Source organism: Hypanus sabinus, chromosome 21 (assembly GCF_030144855.1).
Source record: "Hypanus sabinus isolate sHypSab1 chromosome 21, sHypSab1.hap1, whole genome shotgun sequence".
NCBI classification, from domain to species: domain Eukaryota; kingdom Metazoa; phylum Chordata; class Chondrichthyes; order Myliobatiformes; family Dasyatidae; genus Hypanus; species Hypanus sabinus.
The window spans coordinates 58,622,757-58,648,936 of NC_082726.1; the positions used below are offsets into that span (position 1 = coordinate 58,622,757).

General features: G+C 38.7%; 1 protein-coding gene across 1 annotated transcript; it reads left to right on the top strand.

The window, feature by feature from the left end:
• Window positions 1-914: 914 nt before the first annotated feature.
• rcn2 (reticulocalbin 2) lies at window positions 915-26,129 on the top strand. The gene is made up of 8 exons (XM_059946646.1): window positions 915-985; window positions 3,348-3,530; window positions 4,901-5,006; window positions 5,360-5,556; window positions 16,319-16,432; window positions 17,961-18,057; window positions 19,411-19,553; window positions 23,535-26,129. Exons 2-8 carry the CDS (start codon window positions 3,381-3,383, stop codon window positions 23,685-23,687), a joined length of 960 nt encoding a protein of 319 aa, XP_059802629.1. The 5' UTR covers window positions 915-985; window positions 3,348-3,380; the 3' UTR covers window positions 23,688-26,129.
• The last annotated feature ends 51 nt before the right edge of the window (window positions 26,130-26,180 follow it).

Here is a 26,180-nt window from a genome sequence, read left to right on the forward strand (position 1 = left end):
GATTGAAATTCTGGCTGTGTGTGAAAGATCTGTTGGGGATGGCCCTCTCAGCCAAACAAAGTCTTGGTGTTTGGTTGAGAGTTCTTGTGATGAGACATTCTGCTAAATGACTGCAGCTGTTTTCTCTGGGAGCCATCCAACAAGATCCGCTTTGCATATTCAGCAGGTCTTCAGGAAATTCTGCACACACCCCTTCCAGATCCATTTGTTTCTGAAGATAGGTGGTATAATATGATCCAAATGAATCAAATTTTTCCTGGCAAGATGGCCAAGTACATCCTCCCATCTCAAGCCTCCTTGACACTATGGATAGCCAAATCATAAACAGAAGAGTTGCTGCAGATGCTGGAAATCTGGAGCATCAGACACAAAATGTTGGAGGAACTCAGCAGGTCAGGCAGCAGCCATGAAGAGGAATAAACAGTTGATGTTTCAGGCTGAGACTCTTCTTCAGGATCCTTCTCCTGAAGAAGGGGTTTGGCCTGAAATGTTGACTGTTTGTTCAGTTCCGTAGATACGACCTGAATTGCTGAGTTTCTCCAACATTTTGTGTGTGATGCTTGGCCTAATGCTTCTTGACTTCAAGGTTAGTTATTCTGACCTCTTTGGTCTATGCCCATCTAGGTTGTAAAATCCAGTTTAATGCAAATATTTAAAACTCATATTAACAAGACAGAAGTATACCGACTACAATATCCATTGTAAAGTGTTTCTGTAAATTTCATGAAAGGTGCTATGAAACTACAAGTATTTAAATACTAACAATGATCACAAGAATGCCAATACAAAGTATTTTAACTGATCTTCAGGTTCATCCACAAAGGATTTCTGACGTGCAGATTGCTTACTCTTCGATTGAGATGCTGCGCCCCCTGTACGTCTCCAGGGCGAGGTGCAGGTTTGTCATTGCCGGAAATGACGGTGCGAGCGCGCTGCGGCCGGCGAGTGGGTGAACCGTTGGTTGGCAGTAACGAGGGCGGCTGAGGTAAGATGGAGAGGGGGGAAGATTTGGTTTAACGTGAGGCTTGGGTTCACCTCAGCCACGTTTCGCCCCAACTGGGATCTCCTGCCTTCTGTAGACTTAGTGACAGGAGGCAGCAAGAGCTGGAGTTGGAAAGCAGTAAGATCTGGAATACGTCTCGAACAGTTGCTGAAACCCCCTCCCCCCGAATTAGAACCAACAATGCTCAAAAATATAATTTTTGTCATAAAAATAATTTTCTTGTTAAGAGATATTTTGAAAAAGTGTTAATAAGTCGTGAGTAAATGTAATTTTTACAAAGTAAGTTTGCAGTTGTTGTAATTTCTATGTTTGTTCCTAAAATAAGATTTATATAAAGTTGTAATATTTAGCATCCGATATCTGTTGTAATTATTGACAAGTTTATAGTATGTTATCAGTATTATAATGTACAGAGCCACTTAATACAAACATTTACAGTTATGACTTGTGCAGAACAATAACGTTTATTGTACTGACAGCTACAAACAGAAAATAATCTTTTTAACTGAGTTCTAAACGTGCTTTAGGACTAAATGGTTAGAGGCTGAATATTTCATCGTGTAAAAAACATGTTTTTCTAAAAATAAACTTTTCCATGTGTTTCAAATCGTATATCTTGTGTAAATGTGTTTTTTGATACTGACATTCAGAAAGTTCAGAGTTGGTAATTTCAATTCTGGTTTGTATGAAATTTTTGGCTCTGTGTTTGCATAATGAACTGGTTATGCAAGAGATGCAATGTAGGAATTGCATAGAGGATGTTTTGGGCACATATGCTGTTCCATAAAGTAGAATTTATGGAATTTTGTTTTTCCAATGTCAGGAAGGAACGGAAATTTTACCACATCAGCCAGCCTACAGGACTTTCCAAACACTAGCCACTAATTGAGACCAAAATTCACCTTCTTACAACAATTAACATTGGCACAGTAAAGAGTTGCTTCCAGTGATAACTGCTAATTATGCATTATTTGATGAATTATGTCAGGAACTGCTGACACTTGGCCATGGCCGCATTTGTCTGTGGAACCGTGTCTCAGCAACAATTGGAGCTTTAAGATGAGAAAGGAAAAACACTAGGACCTAATTTTGGTTTATGTTAATAAGCCAATACTGTCTTTCATGTTGGTCACCATTATTGGAAATAATAAGTGATGTAATTTATTGGTATTCTATATAAGAAAAAAAATGAAAGAGTGGCATGAAATTTTCTATTTGTGACCATTTTTAACTTTACAGTAAATATTGCTATATTCAGTCTTAAATTGTACATGTCCAATGCATACAGTGTTTAACTGAATGCCAAAGTCATGCTTTTCTCCAATGTTTTGCATATAATCCAGGCAAACAGTCACTTGGCTCATATTTGGCTTTGTGTTTGAAAGTTGTGACATGGCAATGCCTCCAGGCAAACAGTCAATCTTCACTTCATTGTGCCAAGTCTTTCAAACTTGATGGAAATTGCCATTATGCAAATCATGTACAGTAGCTGTTACCAAATTAATTCTAAACTGTACAATGGCAAGCAGAAAAGCAGCATCTATCACAACAGTTAACAATAAATTTGAGTGTGAACTGTACCAGACCATTTACTCCCAAAAAAAGAAGTTTGAAATCTTTATACATTTTCCTAAATCTGGGGTTCCTAGCCTGGGCTCTATAGATCCCTGGATTAATGGTAAGGCTCTCCAGCATAAAAAAGGTTGGGAACCCCCGTCCTCAGTGGAGACTAATAACCCTTACCTTGTTAAGTTCTCATTTGAAAGATTGAGTTATACTGAACAATTAGCAGATAATATCAATAGGGTTTCCTTAAATTATATATAGGTCCCAAGAAATTTATAAATATGGTCCTGAGACAAGAGTCACCATTTTATAATGCAAAGTAAATTTGGTTTTCAATGTATAGTATAATGCCATCTCTTTCATTTTGCCTCTTTGTTCTTGACTTTTGTCTGGTAGTTGCAGTTGAAATCCTTTTATGTATTTTTTCCTAAACCAATCCAAAGATATGTATTTAAAGATGACAGAAATCCTTCAGACATGAAACTGGCAAACTCCTGTGGTCCAGTCTCAGTAGTGAGCAACAATGTGTTGAGGGAGCTCTATATTTTTTAAGTTTTTCTCTTTTCTCTTTTAAAATAGTGGATACAGAGTTGTGAATTTGAATCCTAACAGTTACATCAGTTTGTATTCATCATTAGTCAGTAACTAAAGTGAATACCTACATGAAAGTTTATCTTCCCATCCAATTGTGGTTAAGGGTAACACTTATTATAATTCTTAGAAATTATTAGCACAAATGAATCTAAATGTGAACTGACACATTTTAATTCTTCTGCAGCTACTCACAAAGCTGAGGCTAACTTGACAAAACATGCAGTTACAAGTGTTTGTGGGCTATAGTCTTGTTATGATGTGCTTTGCACACGTTCATCATAAACACGAGTCAGTCAATGATGAAGACCACTATGTGGATGATGAGCATAATCCGGACTTCGATAGGGATATCCTTCTTGGCAGAGAGGTAGGAAATTTCATTCAGTCCTGTTGACCTGTCCAAATGTAACAGGAAGAAAGTTGTAAAATTAATTAAGAATTTTGTTAATCTTGAATGATTTTTATTCTTAAAAATCTATCCTGGTCTTTTCTAATTTTCCCAATTTCCTTTCCCATAATGACAACTTAATTGATACACAAAAAAAATGATTGTTTGAGAATCTGGAAGCTAATCTGAAAACTTGACCTGTCTTCATGAATCTAATGACAATAGAAATAGAGGAGAATCTGTTCTAAGAAGGACAAATTATAGATGGTTTTTAACTATGTTTTCATAAATCATTTCAGGTATCAATTGCTTTTCTTTTTCTGTGTTTGATTTGCATGGAACAGACACCGGGGAACTAAAATTTAATATTTTTCTCATTGCAGTCATTTGGAAAGAAAACTTTCTATTTTGATCTTGCCATGTTAATAATTTCTCAGTTAACATTATAACTAAAACTTCATTCTGACTGACTTTAGCTCTAGAAGTGCCCAATCTCATTTGATCTTCAAATTTAAATTTCTAATCCTGTTTGATACTGCTTACTGGCTTGGAAAGCTAGTGGGAACCAGGTGCAGTTGGATACATTACAACCAGTGATATTTCGGGTAGCAAAATGCTTCCAAAGGTGCTAACATATTAAATGATGAAATTACCTATTTTTCATTTTCGATTGAAAAATAATTTTCTTGAAACTTTTTTGTGTTTTTAATAAATCAGTAGTGCTAGTGGCCTTTATTTGGTTACATCTCAATTGGCCCAGAATAAATAAGCCAAAAATAACAACTAAAGGTATTGGAGTGTTCCAAAAGTGTTGTGTTGCCTGTCCAAGAATGGAAACTCGTAATGTCTTAAGTCTGTACTTGTGCTCAATATAGTTCATTCTAACAATCTCTGAACAAAGGTTGTTGAGGAAGATCAAAGAAAGCAAAGTTACTGTGGATTGCGAATAAGTAGCTTTGACAGCTCTATGAGCAATATGCTAATTATATATAAAGTGGGAACTATGTTAATTTCCCAACTTTAATACTTTTCTGGTATTCTGATCATTGTCCTGTTTATCTGCCCAGGAGAAATAATTTTTCCAGATGACTACCAGTTTTTCGATATTGTTTTTGTTCCAACTTTCCCATTTCACTTTGAATGTTTTTTTTTCATTCACAGAAAACAATATATCTACTCCATTTTGATGAAAAAACACACCTATATGAAGTTGAAGTGTAAAGTATAAATTATATGTATACCTCATGGTCTTCTGAGGGGACTTAATTCTCATTTTTACTCATGCATAACTGATTCATTGAAGTTTTGTTAAACACAAGGTATTTGTCTAATTTCTTATTCTTTCCCAGGATGAAGTAGATGAGTTTGCCAAACTGACACCTGAGGAGCAACAGTCCCGGCTCAAATCTCTTATTAAGAAGATGGATACCGATTCAGATGGCTTCATAACCAAAGGTGCAAAGCTGTTTAATTATCACTCTTATAATGAGTAATAAAGTTAACTTAATTTTCTTTGCAGAAACAAGATCATTTTTGAATTATGTATCTTCTTTGAAGTGATTCTGTAATTGGAACTTTCTCTGGGGCATCAGTCTTCTGCAAATGATTTTTCATGCTACTTCATGCTACAGGCAGATCATGTTCTTGCACGGACACTTTTTAGAAAGCAAATATTTGAAACTATGATAAATGTTCTGAATGAAAGAAATATATACAGTAAGTTTCTGTTCACACTGAAAAGGTGTGTAAGTTGTAACTCAAAATGGCAAAGCTTCACTTTCTTCACATGTCAGTCTTGCTTGTTACAGATGAACTCAGTGCATGGATTCAGAAGTCATTCAGACATTATGCCACAGAGGAGAGCAAAGAACAGTTTCCACAGCATGATCTAGATGGCAATGGAATGGTTACTTGGGAAGAGTATAACATTCATAGTTATGACCGAATGCTGAATTTTGATGAGAGTACCCCAGTGGAAGATGAAGAAGAAGAATCCCTCAAACAGGTGAGCATAGCAGGCTGAGTACAGTTTTCAACCAGAAAATAATCTTTTCTTCATATCTAATTTATAGGGATACTGATTAAGTTACAGAATTAAAACTAGTAAATTGTTATTTACTACCATTTCCTTCTCATTACTGTCATCAGGGAGGAGGTACAGTAGCCTGAAGACCCACACTCAATAATTCTTCCCGTCCACCAGATTTCTGAACAATCCATGAACACTTAACTTATTATTGTTTTACAGTATTTATTTTAGTAATTTATATCAATTTTTATGTCTTTGCACTGTAGTGCTGCTGCATAGCATCAAATTTCATGTTATTTAACTCAGTGATAATAATCTTGATTCTTTAGCTTTGTGTAGTCATTTTCAGTGTTTTATAATAAGAGTCCTCTCACTGGATGGACCAGATACTCTTCTTGAAAATCTTTTTTTGTGGTAAGCTTTATTTCAGCAGTAATATTAAAACTACATCGGGATACCACATAAATTTATCAAGGTTTTATTATTAATAATAGGGGAAATAATAGTAAAACTCTTGAACAAGACCAATTGTCCTGTTTTGTGAAAGATTTTCTATATTTAGATAGGCAATATATTTGAACAGAATTTGAACCAGAACTTTGCTGTGGAACAGTAGCCAAGTCTGTGGCCAGAGTAGAGATTCTATCCTTAAAATTTAGGACATTTAAATCTTAAACATTTGGAATTTTTCAGTGTTGCTTACCTATGGAGAAATATCACTTGCATATGTAACTCTCACTCTGGCTAGTGGCTTAATATAGGGGATGACAGCCACCCCTACCGCACAACTCCCCCCCCCCCCCCCCCCCAACCCCCAGCCTGGCCAAACTTAAGAAATCTTGTTTGGGTGCATGCTGCGCAATGTGTCCCCTGTTACAAATCAGTACCACAAAATAATAGTATTTCAGACTGAAATCATAGGCAGACAATGCTGCCAACCACCGATGGCCTGTGGCATCCAGTTCCACTGAGGTCAGGATATAAGTTAGGGAGTTGTTGTCTGTCCTCACCTCAAACTTGGACCCATAGAAATAGTCACTCAGCTTATCCACCACCGCCCTTTTCAACACCAGAGATTCCAACTTGTGCATGGGATAGTTTTTCTCGGAGGGTGACAGACACCAGCTAACAAACGCAACAGGCCTCAACCCGGTGCCCTGATCCTGATACAGGAGGCCCCTTAAACCCCCTCAGCTGGCATCCATGTGCAGTACATACGGCAATCGAGGGTCTGTAAGAGCCAGCACCGGCGCCTGGGTCAGCAGCTCCTTCTGCGACTGAAAGTCCTCTTCACATTTTGCATCCCACCTCGATCCAAAAGGGCTCCAACAGGCTAAGATACTCTCCAGCTTCCTGTCTTTTTTTCCCTCTACCGTTCTTAACCAAGGGAGGGTAACCACACAGAAACTGATTCAACAGGTAACTCATTTTCGTGTAGCCTTTCACGAACCTCCGATAGTAACCACAGAGCCCGAGGAACAAGCACAAAGTGCTCACAGTCTGGGGTGTTGGCCAAGTGGTGAATGCCTCGATCTTAGTTGGATCTGTAGCTACTCCATCCTGTGAGACTATGTGCCCAACATAGCTAACAGATGTTTGGCAGAACAGGCACTTGTCCAAGGGAAGTTTTAACCTTTCAGTGTTCAGGTGACCCAGCACCTTCAGCTTCGCTTCTTGTTCTTCCAGGGTGGATCCAAATACTATGAGGTCATCCAGATATACCAATACCTCAAGCAAGTTCATATCCCCCAACATCTTCTTCATGACCCACTGGAAGTTTGCAGTAGCTCCCGAGATGCCCTGGGGCATCCTTTTGAACTGGAAAAATCCCAGGGGACATATAAATGCCGTTTTCTCTTTGTTGACCTCACTCACAGGGATCTGGTAGTATAGAACATAGAATACTACAGCACATTACAGGCCCTTTGGTCCACAATGTGCCGACTCTCAAAACCTGCCTCCCACATAACCCCCACCTTAAATTCCTCCATATATCTGTCAAGTAGTCTCTTAAACTTCACTAGTGTATCTGCCTCCACTACTGACTTAGACAGTGCATTCCACGCACCAACCACTTTCTGAGTGAAAAACCTTCCTCTAATATCCCCCTTGAACTTCCCTGCCCTTACCTTAAAGCCATGTCCTCTTGCGCTGAGCAGTGGTGCCCTGGGGAAGAGGCGCTGGCTGTCCACGCTGTCTATTCCTCTTAATATCTTGTGCACCTCTATCATGTCTCCTCTCATCCTCCTTCTCTCCAAAGAGTAAAGCCCTAGCTCCCTTAATCTCTGATCATAATCAGTACTCTGTAAACCAGGCAGCATCCTGGTAAATCTCCTCTGTACCCTTTCCAATGCGTCCACATTCTTCCTATGGTGAGGAGACCAGAACTGGACAGTACTCCAAGTGTGGCCTAACTAGAGTTTTATAGAGCTGCATCATTACATCGCGTCTCTTAAACTCTATCCCTTGACTTATGAAAACTAACACCCCATAAGCTTTCTTAACTACCTGTGAGGCAACTACATGTGAGGCAACTTTCAGGGATCTGTGGACATGTGCCCCCAGATCCCTCTGCCCCTCCACACTACCAAGTATCCTGCCATTTACTTTGTACTCTGCCTTGGAGTATCTACTCCTCAAGTCCAGCACACTGAACCACTTTACACCACTCAGGCAGGCTAGTGCATCTTCAATCCTCGGGATAGTATACTGGTCAGGGATGGTGCGCCTGTTCAGAGTCCTAAAGTACACACATCCGTACCTTCCCATTCTTCTTTCAGGTCACTACTATTGGGGACTCATAGGGGCTTTGGGACTCAGTAATGATCCCAGCTTCCTTCAACTTACACAAATACTTTTGAACATCCTCCACCTCTGCAGGGGCCAATCGCCATGACCTTTCTCTGAACAGGATATCGTCAGTCACCTGGATGGTGTGACGCGTGCTCTTGGAATAACCCATATCAAACTTGTCAGTTGAAAAGACACCTTCCAGCTTCAACATCTTCTCTGCCAACTAGGCAGTCCCTGAAGTTGAATGACTCAGCAGTCAGCTTTCCCCCTTTTTCCAATAGTTTCTCCCCAGCTTGTCTCACAGGGATCACAAGACATTAACCGTCACCGGGAACAAATGTGTCAAGGGCATCCCCCACTTGAAGGTGACCTCCCTCTTCATAGTGTTCCTGACAATCACTGCCATCCTGCTTGCCTGTGCCACTGAGGGCTTCTGCAATTCGGGCCTCACCAGTATCCCAGCAGGAAATCTCGACTCCCCCTCATGGTCTTCCGGAGCATCCACTAAGAGGGCCTCGCTCTCAGGCACTCAGGGAAATTTGGGTGTACCCATCTGTCACATACACACTGCCCTGTAAAAGTATCAGCAGCAATAGAACACACCTGGAGTCTGGTTTTGCTGTTAACAAAGCACTATTTTATTAGTAACCACATAATATAGTAACTTAAACCAGGTAAACCAAGGGTTAGCAGTGTTATGCATATATAGGTGTAAATATATAAATCCCCAAAACTTCTTCAAGCTTAGGTGGTTAGTGATACAGTCTTACAATAGTGTGTAAGAAAGTTCAGTTCAAAAGCACAGGTTAATTAATGCGAGATGTTTGTAATCCAAAGGCGAATATTGTGAGAAGGCAATTACGTTGATATTCCACAGATTCCACAACAGCAATACAAAGTAACAATAACAGTAGGTTTTATTTCTGAAGTTGTTCCATTCCAGACACAAAGTATCACCAACAGTGATCTTCAACGAATATCCTTTCAACACAAGTGGTACCACACCCAAATTCAGCTATGGGACATCCTAATGTGATGACCACAGGATACTCAAACCGAATCCACGTAGGGATTATCAGCAACAGTAGTTTATCACAAAGGGAACCACCACCCAGGCAAGGGTTCACACCCCAGTAGATTCCACAAGGCTACCCCAACCACACAGAACGTGATAGCCACTTATCCAGTTCCATGACATACAAAATAACTCCCAACAGTGATTTGCCACAGGGGTGCCTTTCTTCAGTGAACTACCACCCCCAGACAAAGGGTAAACACACACATGGTATTCACAAAGGATTTCACCTCACCAGAGAGCCCACTGCTTTGGATTAACTATGTGACAATCACACTTTCATATTCGAATGGAAACAGACTCTCCCTCACGGGCTACTTGGAGAGATTCAAGATTCAAAAACTTTATTGTCATTCTAACCGTACATCAGCCCTGCAGGGCAGAATGAGACAGCGTTTCCCAGGAGCAGTGCAATCATAACATAACAAATGCAACACTAAATAATAAACATAACAATAAATAGTAAAACACAACAGCCACATGTCAGTTAAAATCAAGTTATAAGTGTTTAGTGCAAGTTGAAAGTGTCCAAAGCAGAGTCAGGTAGAGCAGCTATTTAGCAGTTTGACTGCCTGTGGGAGGAAGCTGTTTAGTAGCCTTGTGGTTTTAGTTTTGACGCTCCTGTAAAGTTTGCCTGATGGCAGAAGAACAAACAGTTCATGGAGAGGGTGTGAGGGGTCTTTAATGATGTACCGTGTCTTCTGGAGGCATCAACTCTGAAAGAGAGTCCAGTGATCTCTTCGTCACTAGGTTTCTTCTGTTTCAAACCTTCCTCTCCTCTCTCTGCAAACTTCTAGTTGCAGCACTTGTGAGTGTTGTTTATCAATACTCTGGATCGCTCTCAACTCACTCCTTTTTGAGGTACTGAAAGTTTAAACCAGCGACTGACTCCCTGATGTCTTCCATTGACCGAATCCATCTTGACTCTAACTGTGTGTGTCTGTGTGCCCTTGTATGTTCAAAACAAGCCGCGAGAAACCATAAACATTCATTGTCCATCAAATAACTCCACTTCTCTCACCATAGTAACCAAGCAACTTTATAATTAGTAGAAATCCAAAAGTTAGTCTCATTCTTTCGGCGTTTTAAAGTGACAGTCCACAGAAAAAATGAACCCTGGGGGTATATAACACCATCACTCTCGCTACTTCCCCGGGCCATACTAACATTGGCTTCATCTGGGTGAACCACACAGTCCCTCATCTAAATTTGGTATCAGACCTAATGCAGCCACACACTTGCTCAAAACATTGGGTGCACAGACAATGTTCCCAGAAAGCTCTTGCCAGCTTTCTCCTTGCAGGCCCCGATGAGCCTCCTCACAAGAGGGGTGTTGGTCCCCACCAGAATTGAAATGCCACCCTTCTCAACAGGGTCTGGACAAACCAGCACCAATGTATAAAGGACCTCAAACGCTCCCATATTGGCCTCAGAGAACTCCCAACTTCACTGACAAATAACTCTCAACTTCACTGACAAATAACTCTCATACGGATAATCGCTAGCACAAAGCTCCCAGATTTCCCGTGCCCTGAATGGGGTCAAGGGTAAATGCTTCAGATACCGGTTGTAAAATGAATGGTACAACAATGTGACCTGCGACCTGGTGTCAAGTATGGCTCTAGCATACATACCCTCTATCTGTAGTGACACACTGGAGCATGGTCCCACTAAGCCTTCAGAAATTGGGCCTTTCGCTTTCAGGGAAGCTACATTACTGGTAACGTGTTCCCCAGAGACACCAGGCCATTCTCTCACTGGGTTTCCTCTTAAGTTTTTCCAACAACTCTCTCTGCTTAGGTACCCAGGGGTAACTCTCCTGGCATGGCACCTGTTGCCAGCAGCCCTCCGTATTGTTCGTCCCCTTGGGGGATATTCCCCCCCTATTAGCTCCATCATATGGGGTGGGGGGTCACACCCACTGATAATAGCTGACATATATCCATTCCCAACTCTGCCACAATCTCCTCTACCACTCCCCGGGGCAGGCTATCCGTGGTCACTTCACTGCAGGGGACCACTACCGAGGATTGTACCCTGCTGATGGAGGCCTCCCACACCTCCAACACATTCTCCTCTTCCTGTTTCTCTCTGATCAGCTCAACAAAAGATGGAGGGGGGCGCGTCTTACAGGACTGTCGGAGACCCCAAGCTTTCAGGCCATGGGACTGGGCACCCCGGCTATTTAATCCATTCTTAACTGATCCACCTCAGCCGTCTGAATGACTCCTCTGCTCTGCAAGCAATTTAGCTGCCTCTCTAGCCGAAGTATAAAAGTAGAAAGTTTCTTCCCCTTCTTCAGAAACCCTACCATGAGCTCCATTGGGCTTCCTGTCGGGCCAAAAGCATTGTCAGTGCTGTCGCTATGGGGTACTTTAACCTGACCACACTCACAGTGTCAGCGGCCCGCCCATTCAAGCTTTCAACCAGTCTCTGTCGCTTTACGTCATCAGAGCACTGCCACTCATCTAACAACTGAGAGGTCCGCTCTGCCCAAGTCTCATACTCTTTTTCCCCTTTAGGGTGGGCATAATTCCAGAGAATAGGCAAAGCCTACCATAGCTGGGTCTTTGAACCTGATTTTTCCATTAAGGGCGGATACGAAGTCAGAATTCTCACTCTCCCTTGAGAGGCTTGAAATAATTAGACATTCCAAATCCGACCACTCCTTCCCCTCACTCCTCAGAAATGATAGAACCCTGTCTTTGAAATCTCCGCCCCCCCCCCCCCCCCCAGCTACCGCTATGTCATCGCTGGTCTACATTAAAACTAGAGCTGCACCAGCCATTTTATCAAACCTCTGCCCACAATCGCAACTTTAACAGTACTTAATAGGGGAATTAACAGTTCATCCGGAATATGAATATCTACCCCACTGGTTCAATGCTCAGGGTAATCACACAGCATCCAATGGAATCAATCCCAAACGTAGCCCCCACAATTGTAACTCTTGCTTCGGCTAGCGGCTTAATATAGAGAATGATGCCCCCCCCCCCCCCCACCCCTGGCCCAGCCAAAATTAAGAAATCTCCTTTGGGTGGATGCTGCACGATGTGTCCCCTCGTACAAATCAGTACCACAAAATAACAAACAATAAACAATATGAGATTAAACGATTGAGCCTTATAATTCTTAATTTAACTGTATGGTTAGTAAAGAAAACAAAAAAAGAAAAAGGGCCCATTCTCATGAAACAGTCTAATGCACAATGTTGGAGCTCAGTGATAAGGCCATTCGTCCACCATCAACCTCTCCGACCATCGCTGACCTTTGGACCCTCACTCCAAGTCCACTCCATCCGAGGTCTACCAACTGTCTCCATTCGCGTCTTCTCTCCTCATCTCTCCCTGGCAAAAGACCACAAATTCCCGGCTCCCAGACACGCAAGAAAGAACAACATCCCACTCATTGGCTAGCATGCCCTGTTATCTCTAGTCATAGCCCAAACATTGCTGATACAGAGAAATCATTACCTCAGCAGTGAAACATTACAGAGAAGCCATTACATTAGCAGTGAAACCTTACAGCATGTTACACATATTATAAAATACTACTTATAGAATCGGGGCAGATAAACAGGACTGTAGAGAGAGGATTAAAAGAAGAAGGTACAAAAAAATTGCAGTTACTTATTTTCTGTTCCAAGTATTGTTCTGAATATCACCTATTCTGGCATAAATCTGGAATTCAGAACTAATTTGCCTGGGCTATATAATGGGAGTAAGGGAGTATGTTGTCTATAGAAAACATGACTGCTAAGAATGGCAACAGGAGTTTACATTCTACAGTACAACAGTGCGATGGGAAGTCAATATGTTTGACTGGGAAGTGATAACAGGTTTGTATATAGTGGAATCATTAAGGAAAAGTGATAAACACACAATGGGATCTTTTACTTGAAGTAGAGAGGATAGACAACTTAAATCTTATCTAAAAGTTGGTTTCTCTGGCCATGCAGCATTTTGATAAATTGATGGGTAATAACCTGACATTTCTCTTAGCTGTTGTACTTAAATGGAATTTCAAATCTTAAGAAATTTGAGCATTATCACTGCAGTAACGATTACACCATGATGACATTTTTAAAGTGTCTTTTGTTACTGATTAATCACAATGCAAACTTTTGTTGTTTGCTTCTGATAATCCAGTTAAACTTTTTTGAGTTAGTACTAACATTTTGCCCTCATGAACATGTATCTCATTTTCTACCTTTCTTCATATATATTTAATCTTTTATACCTTGCGTCATTTCAACAAATTTTAATTTCTATAGTTTTCATATCCCTTTCTTTAAGAAGTATCTGCAGTGATCCAAATATGAGTCCTCATGCAGGATTTTCTAAAAGGTCAGTTTGTAGGTTGAGTTGGTGGTGAGGAAGGCAAATGCGGTGTTAGCATTCATTTCAAGAGAACTAAAATATAAAAACAAGGATGGAATTTTGAGGCTTTATAAAGCACTAGTAAGACCTTACTTGAAGTATTGTGAATAATTTGGGCCCCTTATCTAACAAATAACATGCTGACATTGGAGAGGATTCAAAGAAGGTTCATGAGAATGGTTCCAATATTGACGATGGTTCCAATCCTAACGAAGGGTCTCGGCCCAAAACGTCGACAGTGCTTCTCCCTATAGATGCTGCCTGACCTGCTGTGTTCCACCAGCATTTTGTGTGTGTTTTTCCAATATTGAAAGGCTTGTCATATGAGGAGCATTTGATGGCTCTGCGCTGTGGAATGAGGGATGACCTCATTGTAACCTATTGAAAGTTGAAAGGCCTAGATAAAGTGGACAAGGAGAGGATGTTTCAATGGTTCTAAGACCAGAAGACACAATCTCAGAATAGAGAGGTATCCTTTTAGAACAGAGATAAGAAAGAATTTCATTAGCCAGAGAGTGGTGAATCTGTGGAATTCATTGCCACAGGCATCTGTGGAGGCCAAGTCATTGGGTATATTTAAGGCAGAGGTTGATAGATTCTTGATTGGTCAGGGCATAAAGAGATGCAGGAAGAAGGCTGGAGATTTGGGCCGAGAGGGAAAATGGATCAGTCGTGATGAAATGACAGAGCAGACTTGATAAATCAAATGACATTTTTTTTCACACACAGAGAGGGGGTGTGTGGAATGCACTGCCAGCAGCGGTGGTGGAAGCGAATACGATAGGGTCTTTTAAGAGCCACTTAGATAGGTAAATGGGGCTTAGAAAAATAGAGGGCTATGTGCTAGGGAAATTCTAGGCAGTTTCTAGAGTAGGTTACATGGTTGGCACATCATTGTGGGTCGAAGGGCCTGTAATGTGCTGTAGATTTCCATGTTGTATGTTGACATAATTCTGCTCCTATATCTTATGGTCTTATGAATTAATTAATGTATTATTCCAAATTCAATAATGCTTTTATAACACTGGACAACAAAGATTTTGCTTCCTGAATACCTTTAGGTGTATCTTATGAATTTTGGGCTACTGATCATGAAAATCACCATGAAATTTTCCTATCATGCACCATTTTAAAAATAAACTTACGTTTATTATTTCAATTCATAATTCAAGTCAATTAAAATGTTGCCTACAATATAAGCTAGAAAGTTTCCTATCTTGTCCAGGCATGCTTAGGCTGTGTGGCTGCTTCATGACAGGACAGGTTTTAGTAATAAATATTGGGTTCAGGACTGTAAGGATGGAATTTGCTATCACTAGGAACAAAAATTTCTGAGGGATTTTGATATTTGAGACAGATGCTTCACAGAATAAATGATGCCAGGATTAAGGGAAGCATTTTTGTTGGTCCACAAATCAAACAGGTCATCAATGACAGGCAATTTGAAGAGTTTCTAGTGGGACCAGAAAAAATCGCATGGAAGACATTCAAAGAAGTTGTTGAATTTTTTCTCGGCATCTACAGAGCACCAAACTGCATGCAGCTGGTTGAAAGCATGCTTCAAGCATATAAAACCATGAAATGCAACATGTCACTAAAGATTCATTTTCTGCATTCCCATTTAGACTTCTTCCCTGCAAATCTTGGTGCTGTTAGTGACGAGCATGGTGAAAGGTTTCACCAGGACATTGTGGTCATGGAGAAAAGATACCAGGGCAACTGGAATCAATCAATACTGGCAAATTTTTGTTAGACACTTAAGCGAGAAGCCTCAGACACTGAGTATAAATGAAAATCATTAACAAAATATTTTAACTTAGTTGATCTATTGCAAAGCATCAGCACTATTATGCAGTTAAACACATTATATTCAATAAAAGTTAATTTGTTGTTTCTCTAAATTCCTATGTAATACAAGAAGTCTGAAATTATATTTGTGTTCATCTTCAAGCAGTCTATCGTAAACAAAAAAAGTTCTGAGGAAACAACACTTCTGAAAAAATTTGTTGTCTAGTGCCAATTTCCCTGTACTTTTCAAATAAAAATACAGCAGCCTTTTTGCATCTTTAATATCTGTTCTATGTACATTCCTACTTTTAAGATGAATATTCTTGCACCTTTACATCACTCTCCTACTCCATGCTTAAAGAATCTAATGATCTTACAGCATTCATAACTTTAGTGGTGATTTTCACAACATGCAAATCTTCATTTTCTGGAGTGGGACATGCTGCACTGTTGTAAATGTAGACTTCTCAAGTCTGCCACTCCTTCAAAGCTGAGTTTTGAATAAGTTTAAAATGAACCTGAACAAACATTCCAGGTTGGTTGTAGAACCTGTTTTAGTCAAAACACAAAAAGCAAAAAGACAAATGGATTATTTACTCTGCTCATGTGGTGTTGTAACAAAATGCTTATTGAACCAAAATAGAATCAGAAAAAGAAAATGAATCAGGTAAAAAAATGTCTTAACATTTTCCCATTTCAACAGATATTTTTGAAGGATAAAAAGCGTTTTGACAAAGCAGACATTGATGGAGTACCTGGACTGTCACTGGCAGAATTTGTTGCATTTGAACATCCCGAAGAAACTGATTATATGACGGTGGGTTAGAGTGCACCATTTCTTGTTCACAGCATAATAAATGATTGCATTAATTTGGCAAAAAGCGTGATATTTTCTATTAAATAAGAAGGGACTCCACAAAGATCTAGTAATCTCAATGGCAAGAATTTATCCCATACTTGTACCTGCTAAGCAACATTTCAGTGTGTACCTGTTACCCAGACTGATGTCATCAGACTAGTTGGACAGTCTTATTGAAGAATTCAATACAAAAAGACAGGAAGCATTTTTTTCTTTAAGTAACCCGATAAATATAATGTACTAGATCTTCCCTGGACCTGTGTTTCCACAATGGCAAACTAATCTGACTAAGCAAAGCTGGATGATCTCATTGGTCCTGGAATGTAGACTGTGATTAGACTCCAAAAGGGCTTGGAAGCCCTTAACAGATATTGAAATAAAGTGAAACTGGAGGTGAAACTTTGTCTTCTTTCAAAATAGAGGCTTTTTATCTGTATGTAAGAAACAATTATAAACCATTAAGATTGATGAAAGCAAAATTTTAAATGATTGAATATTGAAAGTTAAATAAATTGAAATATTTACTTAGAAGTAATTAAAATAATAAAGTGAAATACATTTTTTAAAATTGGTCTTCTATAATGTAACATACATTGTAATTTACATTGTTATTCCCTAATGTAGAATGGAGCACACTCTGAGCATTAAAAACAACACAATAAATTGAAGGAGGTGCATGTAAGTCACTCCTTGAGAATCTCCACTGCAAGTAATGTGAGGTTATTCCCTGCCTTGTTCAGAGGAATCCTACCAAGATCAGATTTAGTTTTTGGACTCTCTGCAAAGGCAGTAATGGATGCTGTGGCATCCATTCTTCAGTAAATCATAACTAGGAATATTAACCCCTTTATACAGTATTAAAGTACTTGAATGTACATATATGAATGAGGTAGCAGTCTAACCCTAAATCTTTCTATATTAACATCCCTCAGTTGGAAATGTAGGATATAAGGAAATTACAATACACATACAGTAGTTTTGTATTTCTAAGTAGATGGTAAAGCTATTATTATAGCTTAGTATGCCATTAAAGGGCTGGTATCGAGACGATTTCCATGGTATTTTATGTGCGATGAATTTATTAAAACTTTAAATTCACATTAGCTTAAATGGATATAGCTGAATTTTGCTCCTTTACTGTTACAAATTCCAGGTCTGTAGCTACTAATATGTGTCAATGGTAAGTTTATTTTTTGTTTTGACCAATAAGACTAGCCTGTGGAAAGTTGTGCACCATTTGTGAATACATCAGTAACTTTAGTTATTTTGTATATACTTATAACAGGTATTAACTTGGATAATCAAGGGTACAAATTACCTGGATAAAATTCATTCTGTTTATTGAAGAATTTGTTACAGATTTATGCATACAAAGGCAGCCATTCAGGATAATATTTGATGATTAACAGCAGACCAATCAAGTATGGGTGATGTCATAACTGAGTTTAATCCTGGCCGTACAAATACTTCAATTTTCTGATTGCAGGACTATGTCATACAGGATGCTTTGGATGAACACGACTACAACAAAGATGGGTTTGTGAGTTTAGAGGAATTCCTTGGTGACTATCGGAAAGACCCAGGTTATTTGATTTTTATATATTTATTTATAACTTTTTAAAAGTTTTTAATATATTTATTTTAAATATATATAACTTCAGAATATCCAACAAAATATGCAATATCTTCTCAGTGATATAGCATAAACTATAGAAGTGATTTTGTTTTGCCTATCTTATGTATTGATGTTACCACAATCATTATGTTTTTGAAGTTATCTTTTCTTTCCTTTGTCTCTTTTCCCTGTGAAGATCTATAGGCATTCAAGCTAGACTTGCCTGAGTACTATATACTAATCTATTGTTTTTCAAATTAACAAAAAACAGTTGTATACTCTGGGTCATTTTATCCTTATTGGAAAAATCTTTGTGCAGCTGATTATGTACAACATCAATTGGAAATTAGCATTCCCAGTTTTGCCTCAGTGCTTGGAAATGGTGTTTGCAAAAAGCACAGAGTAATATTTAGCTATTTATAGAGCCAGAGAGTTACGCAGCATGGAAACAGGTTTATCACCACAACTCCTTAATGCTGGCCAAAGAGCCTTCCTGAGATAGTTCCATTTGCCTACATTTGGACCATATCCCTTTAAATCTTCACTGTCCTTGTATCTGTCCAAATGTATTTTAAATCTTTTAATTCTACCTACCTCTACCACCTCCTCCAATAACTTGTTTCATATACTCATCATTGTATAGAAAATATTGCTTGTCTGATCCCCTTCAAATTTTTATCTTCTCATCTTAAATCTATGCCCTCTACCTTTAGACTCACCTACCCTGAGAAAGAAAGACAGTCATTCATTTTATCTATGTTTATCATGATTTTATAGGCTTCTGTATTGCCGTTCCTTAAATTTCTTTGTTCAGGGAGAAATGCCCCTGTCTATCCTGTCTGTCCTTGTAATCCAACACCTTTAAGGCATGGCAAATCCTCCTGTGAATCTTTTTTGTACCCTCTCTGGCATATTCTATTTATAATACGGTAACTAGAACTGTACACAATTATACAGTGCAGTCTCACCAATGTTGTTTCTTGAGAAATTTCTGAGGGAGGAAGATGGGAAAATTATATTAAGTTTCTATACAGCTGTTGCTTGCCACACATTTATATTAAGATGTTGACAAAACAGGTGTTAATCAATTAGTATTGTAAGCCTATAATCTACTCAGATGTCTTAACATAATCTGATCTAATTGCAAGTCATTTATTTTGGTGATATTGAATATGAAATTAGCTTCCGTATGCTCCTTTCTCCAAAAGACTGAACATTTTCCAAATTGCAATTTTTCTGCAGAAGATAGGATTATGGCTAACTAGGATTGATCTATGAAAGCATCTTGTCATTAATCTTATTTCTGCCTCTTGAATATAAGATTCCGATGCTGAACCAGAATGGGTCACTGTGGAAAAGGATCGGTTTGAAAATGATTACGACCTGGACAAGGACGGCAAGCTTAGTAGAGAGGAACTTTTGTTGTGGATTGTTCCCAACAACCAGGACATTGCACACGATGAGGTAAAACTGCTTTATAAAATATTAAGTCTGAATGATACAATTTTTGACCTTTGAGAAGTTGTTCAATTATTACATGTAGAAAGGGTATTAAATTTAGTCAGTTTCATGCAGTATCTTATGGGTTTGCTCCAGATATGAAAATTGATGTAAGCCATCTCTGCACGGAGGCCAGCAGATGAAACAACAGGTATATAAAAAACAACAGGGTAGTTGTATTGGTGATACACTAATTTCCCCAATATTTACTGAGATTTCCTTACTGCCAAAGGTTTAAAGGGCAGGATTTGTTAAGTGTGTCCAAGAAGGTTTCTTGACATAGTATGCAGCTAATTCAACCAGGGAAGGGACTATACCAGACTTCATATTGGGAAATGAGTGTGGCTAGGTGATGAGGGAGCATTTTGGAAACAGTGATTATAACTTAATAAGTTTTCAGGTAATAATAGATATAAGACATAGGAGCAGAATTAGGCCATTTGGCCCATCGAGTCTGCTCCACCATTTAATCATGGCTGATCCTTTTTTCCTCTCCTCAGCCTTCCACTCTCTGGCCTTCTCCACATAACCTTTGATGCCTTGACTTATCAGTCTCTGCCTTTAATACACACAATGACCTGGCCTCCACAGCTGCCTGTGGTGATAAATTCTACAAAATCACCACCCTCTAGCTAAAGAAATTTCTCTGCATCTCCGTTTTAAATGGATGCCCCTCTATCCTGAAGCTGAGCACTCTTGTCCGAGAGACTCTCCCACCATGGGAAACATCCTATCCATATCTACTTTTTCTAGGGTTTTCAAAATTCGAAAGGTTTCAGTGAGATTCTCCCTTCATGTTTCTAAATTCCAGTGAGTCCAGACCCAGAGCCATCAAACGTTCCTTGTATGATAACCCTTTCATTTCTGGAATCGTCTTTGTGAACCTCCTCTGAACCCTCTCCAACGCACATCTTTTCTTAAATAAGCCAAAAACTGTTCACAGTACTCAAGGTGAGGCCTCACTAGTGTCTTATAAAGCCTCAGCATCACATCCCTGCTCTTGTATTCTAGATCTCTTGAAATGAATGCTAACATTGCATTTGTCTTCCTCATCACTGACTCAACCTGCAAGTTAACCTATAGAGTGTCCTGCACAAGGACTCCCAAGTTCCTTTGCATCTCAGATTTTTGGATTTTCTCCCCATTTAGAAAATAGTCTGCACATTTATTTCTACCACCAAGTACACGACCATGCAGTTTCCAACATTGCATTTAATTTGCCACTTTTTTACCCATTCTCCTAATCTGTCTAAATCCTTCTGCAGCCTACCTGTTTCCTCAACACTACCTGCCCCTCCACAATCTTTGTATTATCTGCAAACTTGGCAACAAAGCCATCTATTCCATCATCTAAATCATTGATGTACACCATAAAAAGAAATCCCAACATCGACCCCTGTGGAACACCACTAGTCACTAGCAGCCAACCAGAAAAGGATACTTTTATTCCCACTCACTACCTCTTATAATCAACCAATGCTCTAACCATGCCAGTAACTTTCCTGTAATACCATGGCTCTTAACTTGGTAAGTGGCCTCATGTGTGGCATCTTGTCGAAGGTCTTCTGAAAGTCCAATATACAACATGCACTGCATCACCTTTATCTAGTAACCTTCTCAAAGAATTCCAACATGTTCGTCAGGCAAGATTTTCCCTTAAGGAAACCATGCTGACTTTGTCCTATCTTGTCCTGTGTCATCAAGTACTCCATAATCTGTTCCTTAACAATTGACTCCGACATCTTCCCAACCACTGAGGTCAGGCTAACTAGTCTATAATTTCCTTCCTGCTGCCTTCCTCCTATGGAGTGGCATTTGCAACTTTCCAGACATCTGGCACCATGCCAGAGTCCAATGATTTTTGAAAGATCAATACTAATGCCACCACAATCTCTACTGCTATCTCTTTCAGAACCCTAGGGTACAGTTCATCTGGTTCGGGTAACTTCAGTACCCTTAGGTCTTTCAGCTTTTTGAGTACCTTCTCCCTAGTAACTGCACTCTCTTCTCTTCCCTCACACCCTTCAAAATCTCGCACACTGCTAATGTCTTCCACAGTGAAGACTGATGCAAAATACTCATTTAGTTCATCTGCCATCTCATTGTCCCCATATTCCTTTGAGGAAGGAAGATAGGAAATGGCAAGTTTCAGGAAACTTAGATGATCAGATCAGATGAACCTTAGATGATCTGTATTTTTTAACAAATTGGGGAAAAAAAAGAAGCATGGGTAAGGATTAGGAAGCTGAAAACAGACAGGACCTTTGAGGAATATACAGGAGGTAGTAGAGAACTTAAACAGGAAATCAGGAGGGCTAAAATGGGGTCATGAAATGTCTTTTGTGAGTGGGATTAAAGAGAATCCCAAGGCATTTTTACATTAAAAGCAAGAGGGTACCTAGGGAGAGGGTAGGACCGCTCAAGGACAGAGGAGGGAACTTTAGGACTGAGCAGGGTTTTAATCCGAAACATCATCAGTTCCAATCCGCACACAGATGGTGCTCAACCTGCAGTTTATTTGTTGCAGGGAATTGAGAGATACTGATCACGTGCAAGCTAATGCATAACTTAATTTGGTATTATGATCTTTGCAGACATAGTGGGCCAAATGGCCTTTTTCTGTGCTGTACTATTCTGTAATCTAAGGAATATGAAGTACTGAAGCTAGGAATAGACTACCTATTTCATGATTTAAAATGGGGTATATTGATTAGTAAAGGTGTCGAAGGTTACTAAGGGAAGGCAGAAGAATAGGATTGAGTGGGATAATAAATCAGTCAAGATGGAATGGTGGAACAGACTCCATGGGCTGAATGCCTCATTCTGCCCCTATGTCTTATGGTCTTATTGGATTCATGTGTGTTCTCAGAGAATTCCCATCAGTTCCCATTTTTCTGCTCATTTCTCTGGAACCTATTTTCTCTCATGTGCTCATCAGCTCCTACTTACCATGTATACTAGTGGAAAATTACAGCACTCACTTAGCCTGCAACTAGCATGTCTTGTGATGTGGGGGTGGGGGGGGATCTAGAGCACCTGGGGAATTGTGCTCATTGGGAGAGCATATCCAGGTCACTGGAGCTGCATCAAGAGTGCTTGTATACAGAGCAACATAAAATGCTGGAGGAATTCAGCAGATCAGCAGCACCTATGCAGTGGTATAAACCCTATGAGTGCTTGTCCACAGTTGGGCTGAAGCACCGTGTTGTAGGGAGACCTGAGGAAGCCTGATTCTGCCTTTTGCTGCATTTCTTTATGCGGAGATGCCTGACTGGATGTTGAGTGTCTGGGTCAAAAGTTTCCATTTTGCTGATATCTTTCACATTGAGGATAAAAATAGTGGTCAAAAATTTTCATGTGATAAGTTTAATATAGGAAACTATATCAAGAAACTGTATCTGCAGTTGGTGTTCACATTTGAGAACCTTATAGGGCAAAATGACAAGAATAGAGAAGTAAAGCAATACTTTGGAACATTGTTCATATGTCTTTGGAATTCTTGCAAAAACATTTTATCAGAACATGTCCAATATAATATTAGGCAAAAACTTCACTTTGAATGAAGAGCAAAATGAGAGTCTAAATAGCAAATTTTAATTTGTCTGTGCAATGGTAGGTGAATGTAGGTAGGTGAGCAAATAATTTGTCATTTTATTCTGACAGTACTCAAGTCTGTAGCATGAATTTTACACACACCCCCCCCCCCCCCCCCCAAATGGCTGTCTCAAAAATAACAACCTGTATGCAGGAGCTAGAAATTATGATTGTAGTAATTTTCTGTGTCAGCCAGAATTCTAGTAGGGTTCTCAACTAATCACTAGGTGGTGTGCAAGAGCCAGGGAAAAATACATTTTGTCATACATTCAGGTATCATGGTAAACCAATTTCTGTTTACCAGGGTTTTTTTTTGTCAGATTAACGTTGCAAGTTTTTGCTCTTTAACAGGCTGAACATCTCATTAAAGAAATGGATACAAATGGAGATAAGAAACTCACAGAAGGAGAAATACTTGCAAATCAAGAGCTCTTCCTTAACAGTGAAGCAACTGACTATGGTAGCCAGCTACATGACAAGAAATTCTATCACGATGAACTTTAGTGCCAATAATCCTCCAGTGCTAAGTTTGTTTCTGTAAATAATTAAAAAGACCACCTTCAAAGAAACTCACTGCTGGGATAAGTACTGACCAATAACGAGTAATCATAGAATAAAATACATTGACAAATAGATTTTAACCCCATTACTCCTGTTATGTTAATATTCTTCTTTCTTGTTTCTCTTGTGTTGTCATGAAGAGATTGAGAATTCCCTAAATTATTGCAGACCCTATTGCCATGGTGAATATTTGTAGCCAATACTAAAATTGTACAGATTATAGGTAATAACTGTACCTCTTTTTCAAACTAATGCTAATACTTTTATAAAAAGTGGGTAATCAACTTTCACCACCATAAGGCAGTACAGTAAATTTCAGCTTTTTCTGAATGAAGTACCTTCCCTTTTCTGATCAGTTATAAGTTTTAAAATGTAGTACATGCAGAGGAAATGTTCTTAAAAAAACTACTTGGGGAAATGGGGAATGATTTCTTGTTCCCATTACCTTTATTCTTAAATGCGGTTTAGTATGCGAATTTAGGATTTTACCACAAAAATGGAAGTATTCTCTGATAGGAAATCTCTAATAACTGGTATGGATTCTTTCAGACATCCATACTTAGCACTTAATCTGTTATTTCACTCAGCAGAGGAAAAATGTGAACTTGTCAACCACTGTAGTAGAAGTTGCACTTCTAGGTTTAATTGAAGAGCATTGTTGAGATAAACAGCATCACATCTTGTTTAATTGTGCTGTACATTATTAAGGAATTTTGGAAATTCTGGACATAGAAATGGGGAAAGTTTATGACCCCAACAGTAACATAATTCACCTTAAAAACATAAAATTCACAAGAGCAAATGTTTTTGGAAATTTACAAAGCATTTGTAAATTAAAAAATTCATTCTGGATGCATTAATTAGTTTTAACATTTTTTTCTCAAAATTCTTTATACTTCATTAACATAGGCAGCCAAATAATTGCTCTGCTCTATGTTTTAATTGTTTAAAGTTACCAGTTAAGAAATAAACTTCAGTGTTGCTATACATATGTTAATTTTATTCTGTAATGTATCATTTGATGATCCATGAAACCTATTGTTGAATAATGTTCTTTCTTGGTTTTAGCTTTGCTGGGGAAGGGGAGGAAATAGGCATTTCTTTCTGGCATTCTCCAAAATTTATTTTGTACATCCTGATATGTATTTTATTTCTTGAAAATCCAGAACTTTGTTGCACTGTAGCCTGTTATAGCCTCCATTCCTCTTGATCTAATATGCACAGTGCTCAGTGCTATGTAGTTATTCTAGAATCAAAATTATTTTGCTGTTATTTCAGAAGTCACAAATCAATATATTTGGTACAGTCTGCATGAGTAACAACTCAAGATAGTTAATTACTTGCTTCCTGCATTTAGTTGTTCTTGTCATTGGAGCATCCATAAATGACAATATCAATTTGCCATCTCTCCTTCCCCATGGAACTAATCAGCATGCATGAATTTTTCTGCACAGAATATTTAAAGAACAGTGCTACTGAAAATGTACACACTTTATATTTAGTATTTCAGTAATTCATTAGTCCCAAATTTTTATTGAAAATGCTGCTTTTAAAACTAGAGTTCTGTTTTGTTCAGGATATGAAGTACTGCACCATCAGCTTTATATCGTGTAAAACTAAATTACTGTAAATGCAGCTGGCTAATTAACTTGTGAAATTTCAGTTCAGAAATTACATTAATAATAGATATTAATGTGGTTCACTCTAAAATTTAAAGAATATAAATCCATTGAAGATGTAGTAGTTGACCTAGGTGTCCCTGAACTTGCCTATTTAAAAAAAAATTCAATATCGAGCATTTGCTATTCCTCTTTGTAATCTTAATATTTCTCCACTTTTATCAGGGTGACTTACAACGAGGTGATTTTTAACATTAATTTACATGGTTGTTTGCGTAAATATTCTACACCCAACTTTTTATAGTAACCAACACTGCTGTTGAAGGCTTACCAACTGTATAGACATTGAACTGTGCAAAACATTAACGAAGTATAATAAAACAGTAAAGGTCTACATTGACAAACAACACTTGGGGGGAAAATATGAAGAACACTAAGATGAGTCACTCTGTAAAGTTAGTCACTTTAATCTGCAAAGTGAATGTTAATACTTTATAACAGCAGCAACTGTTTGTTGGAGTTTGTGTGATCAATGAAGTAATCAATACTTCAGAGTTCTATTTACTGACTAATACCTTGTTAGTTTTTCACTGAAGTTAAGGAAATGCTTCCTTTTATAATGTTATGGTACGTTTTGAATAGTTTTGTACCTTTCTAGTTTACAACCAAAATATCAACATGACTGTCTTAAATCAATAACACTACACCTTGTATTTTAAGATTAGATATTTGATTAAACTTCAATTAAAATCCTGTTTGTTCTTTTCTTCTTGTGTCATGCTTTAGAATTTATTTTAACTACTATTTTCTTCATTGA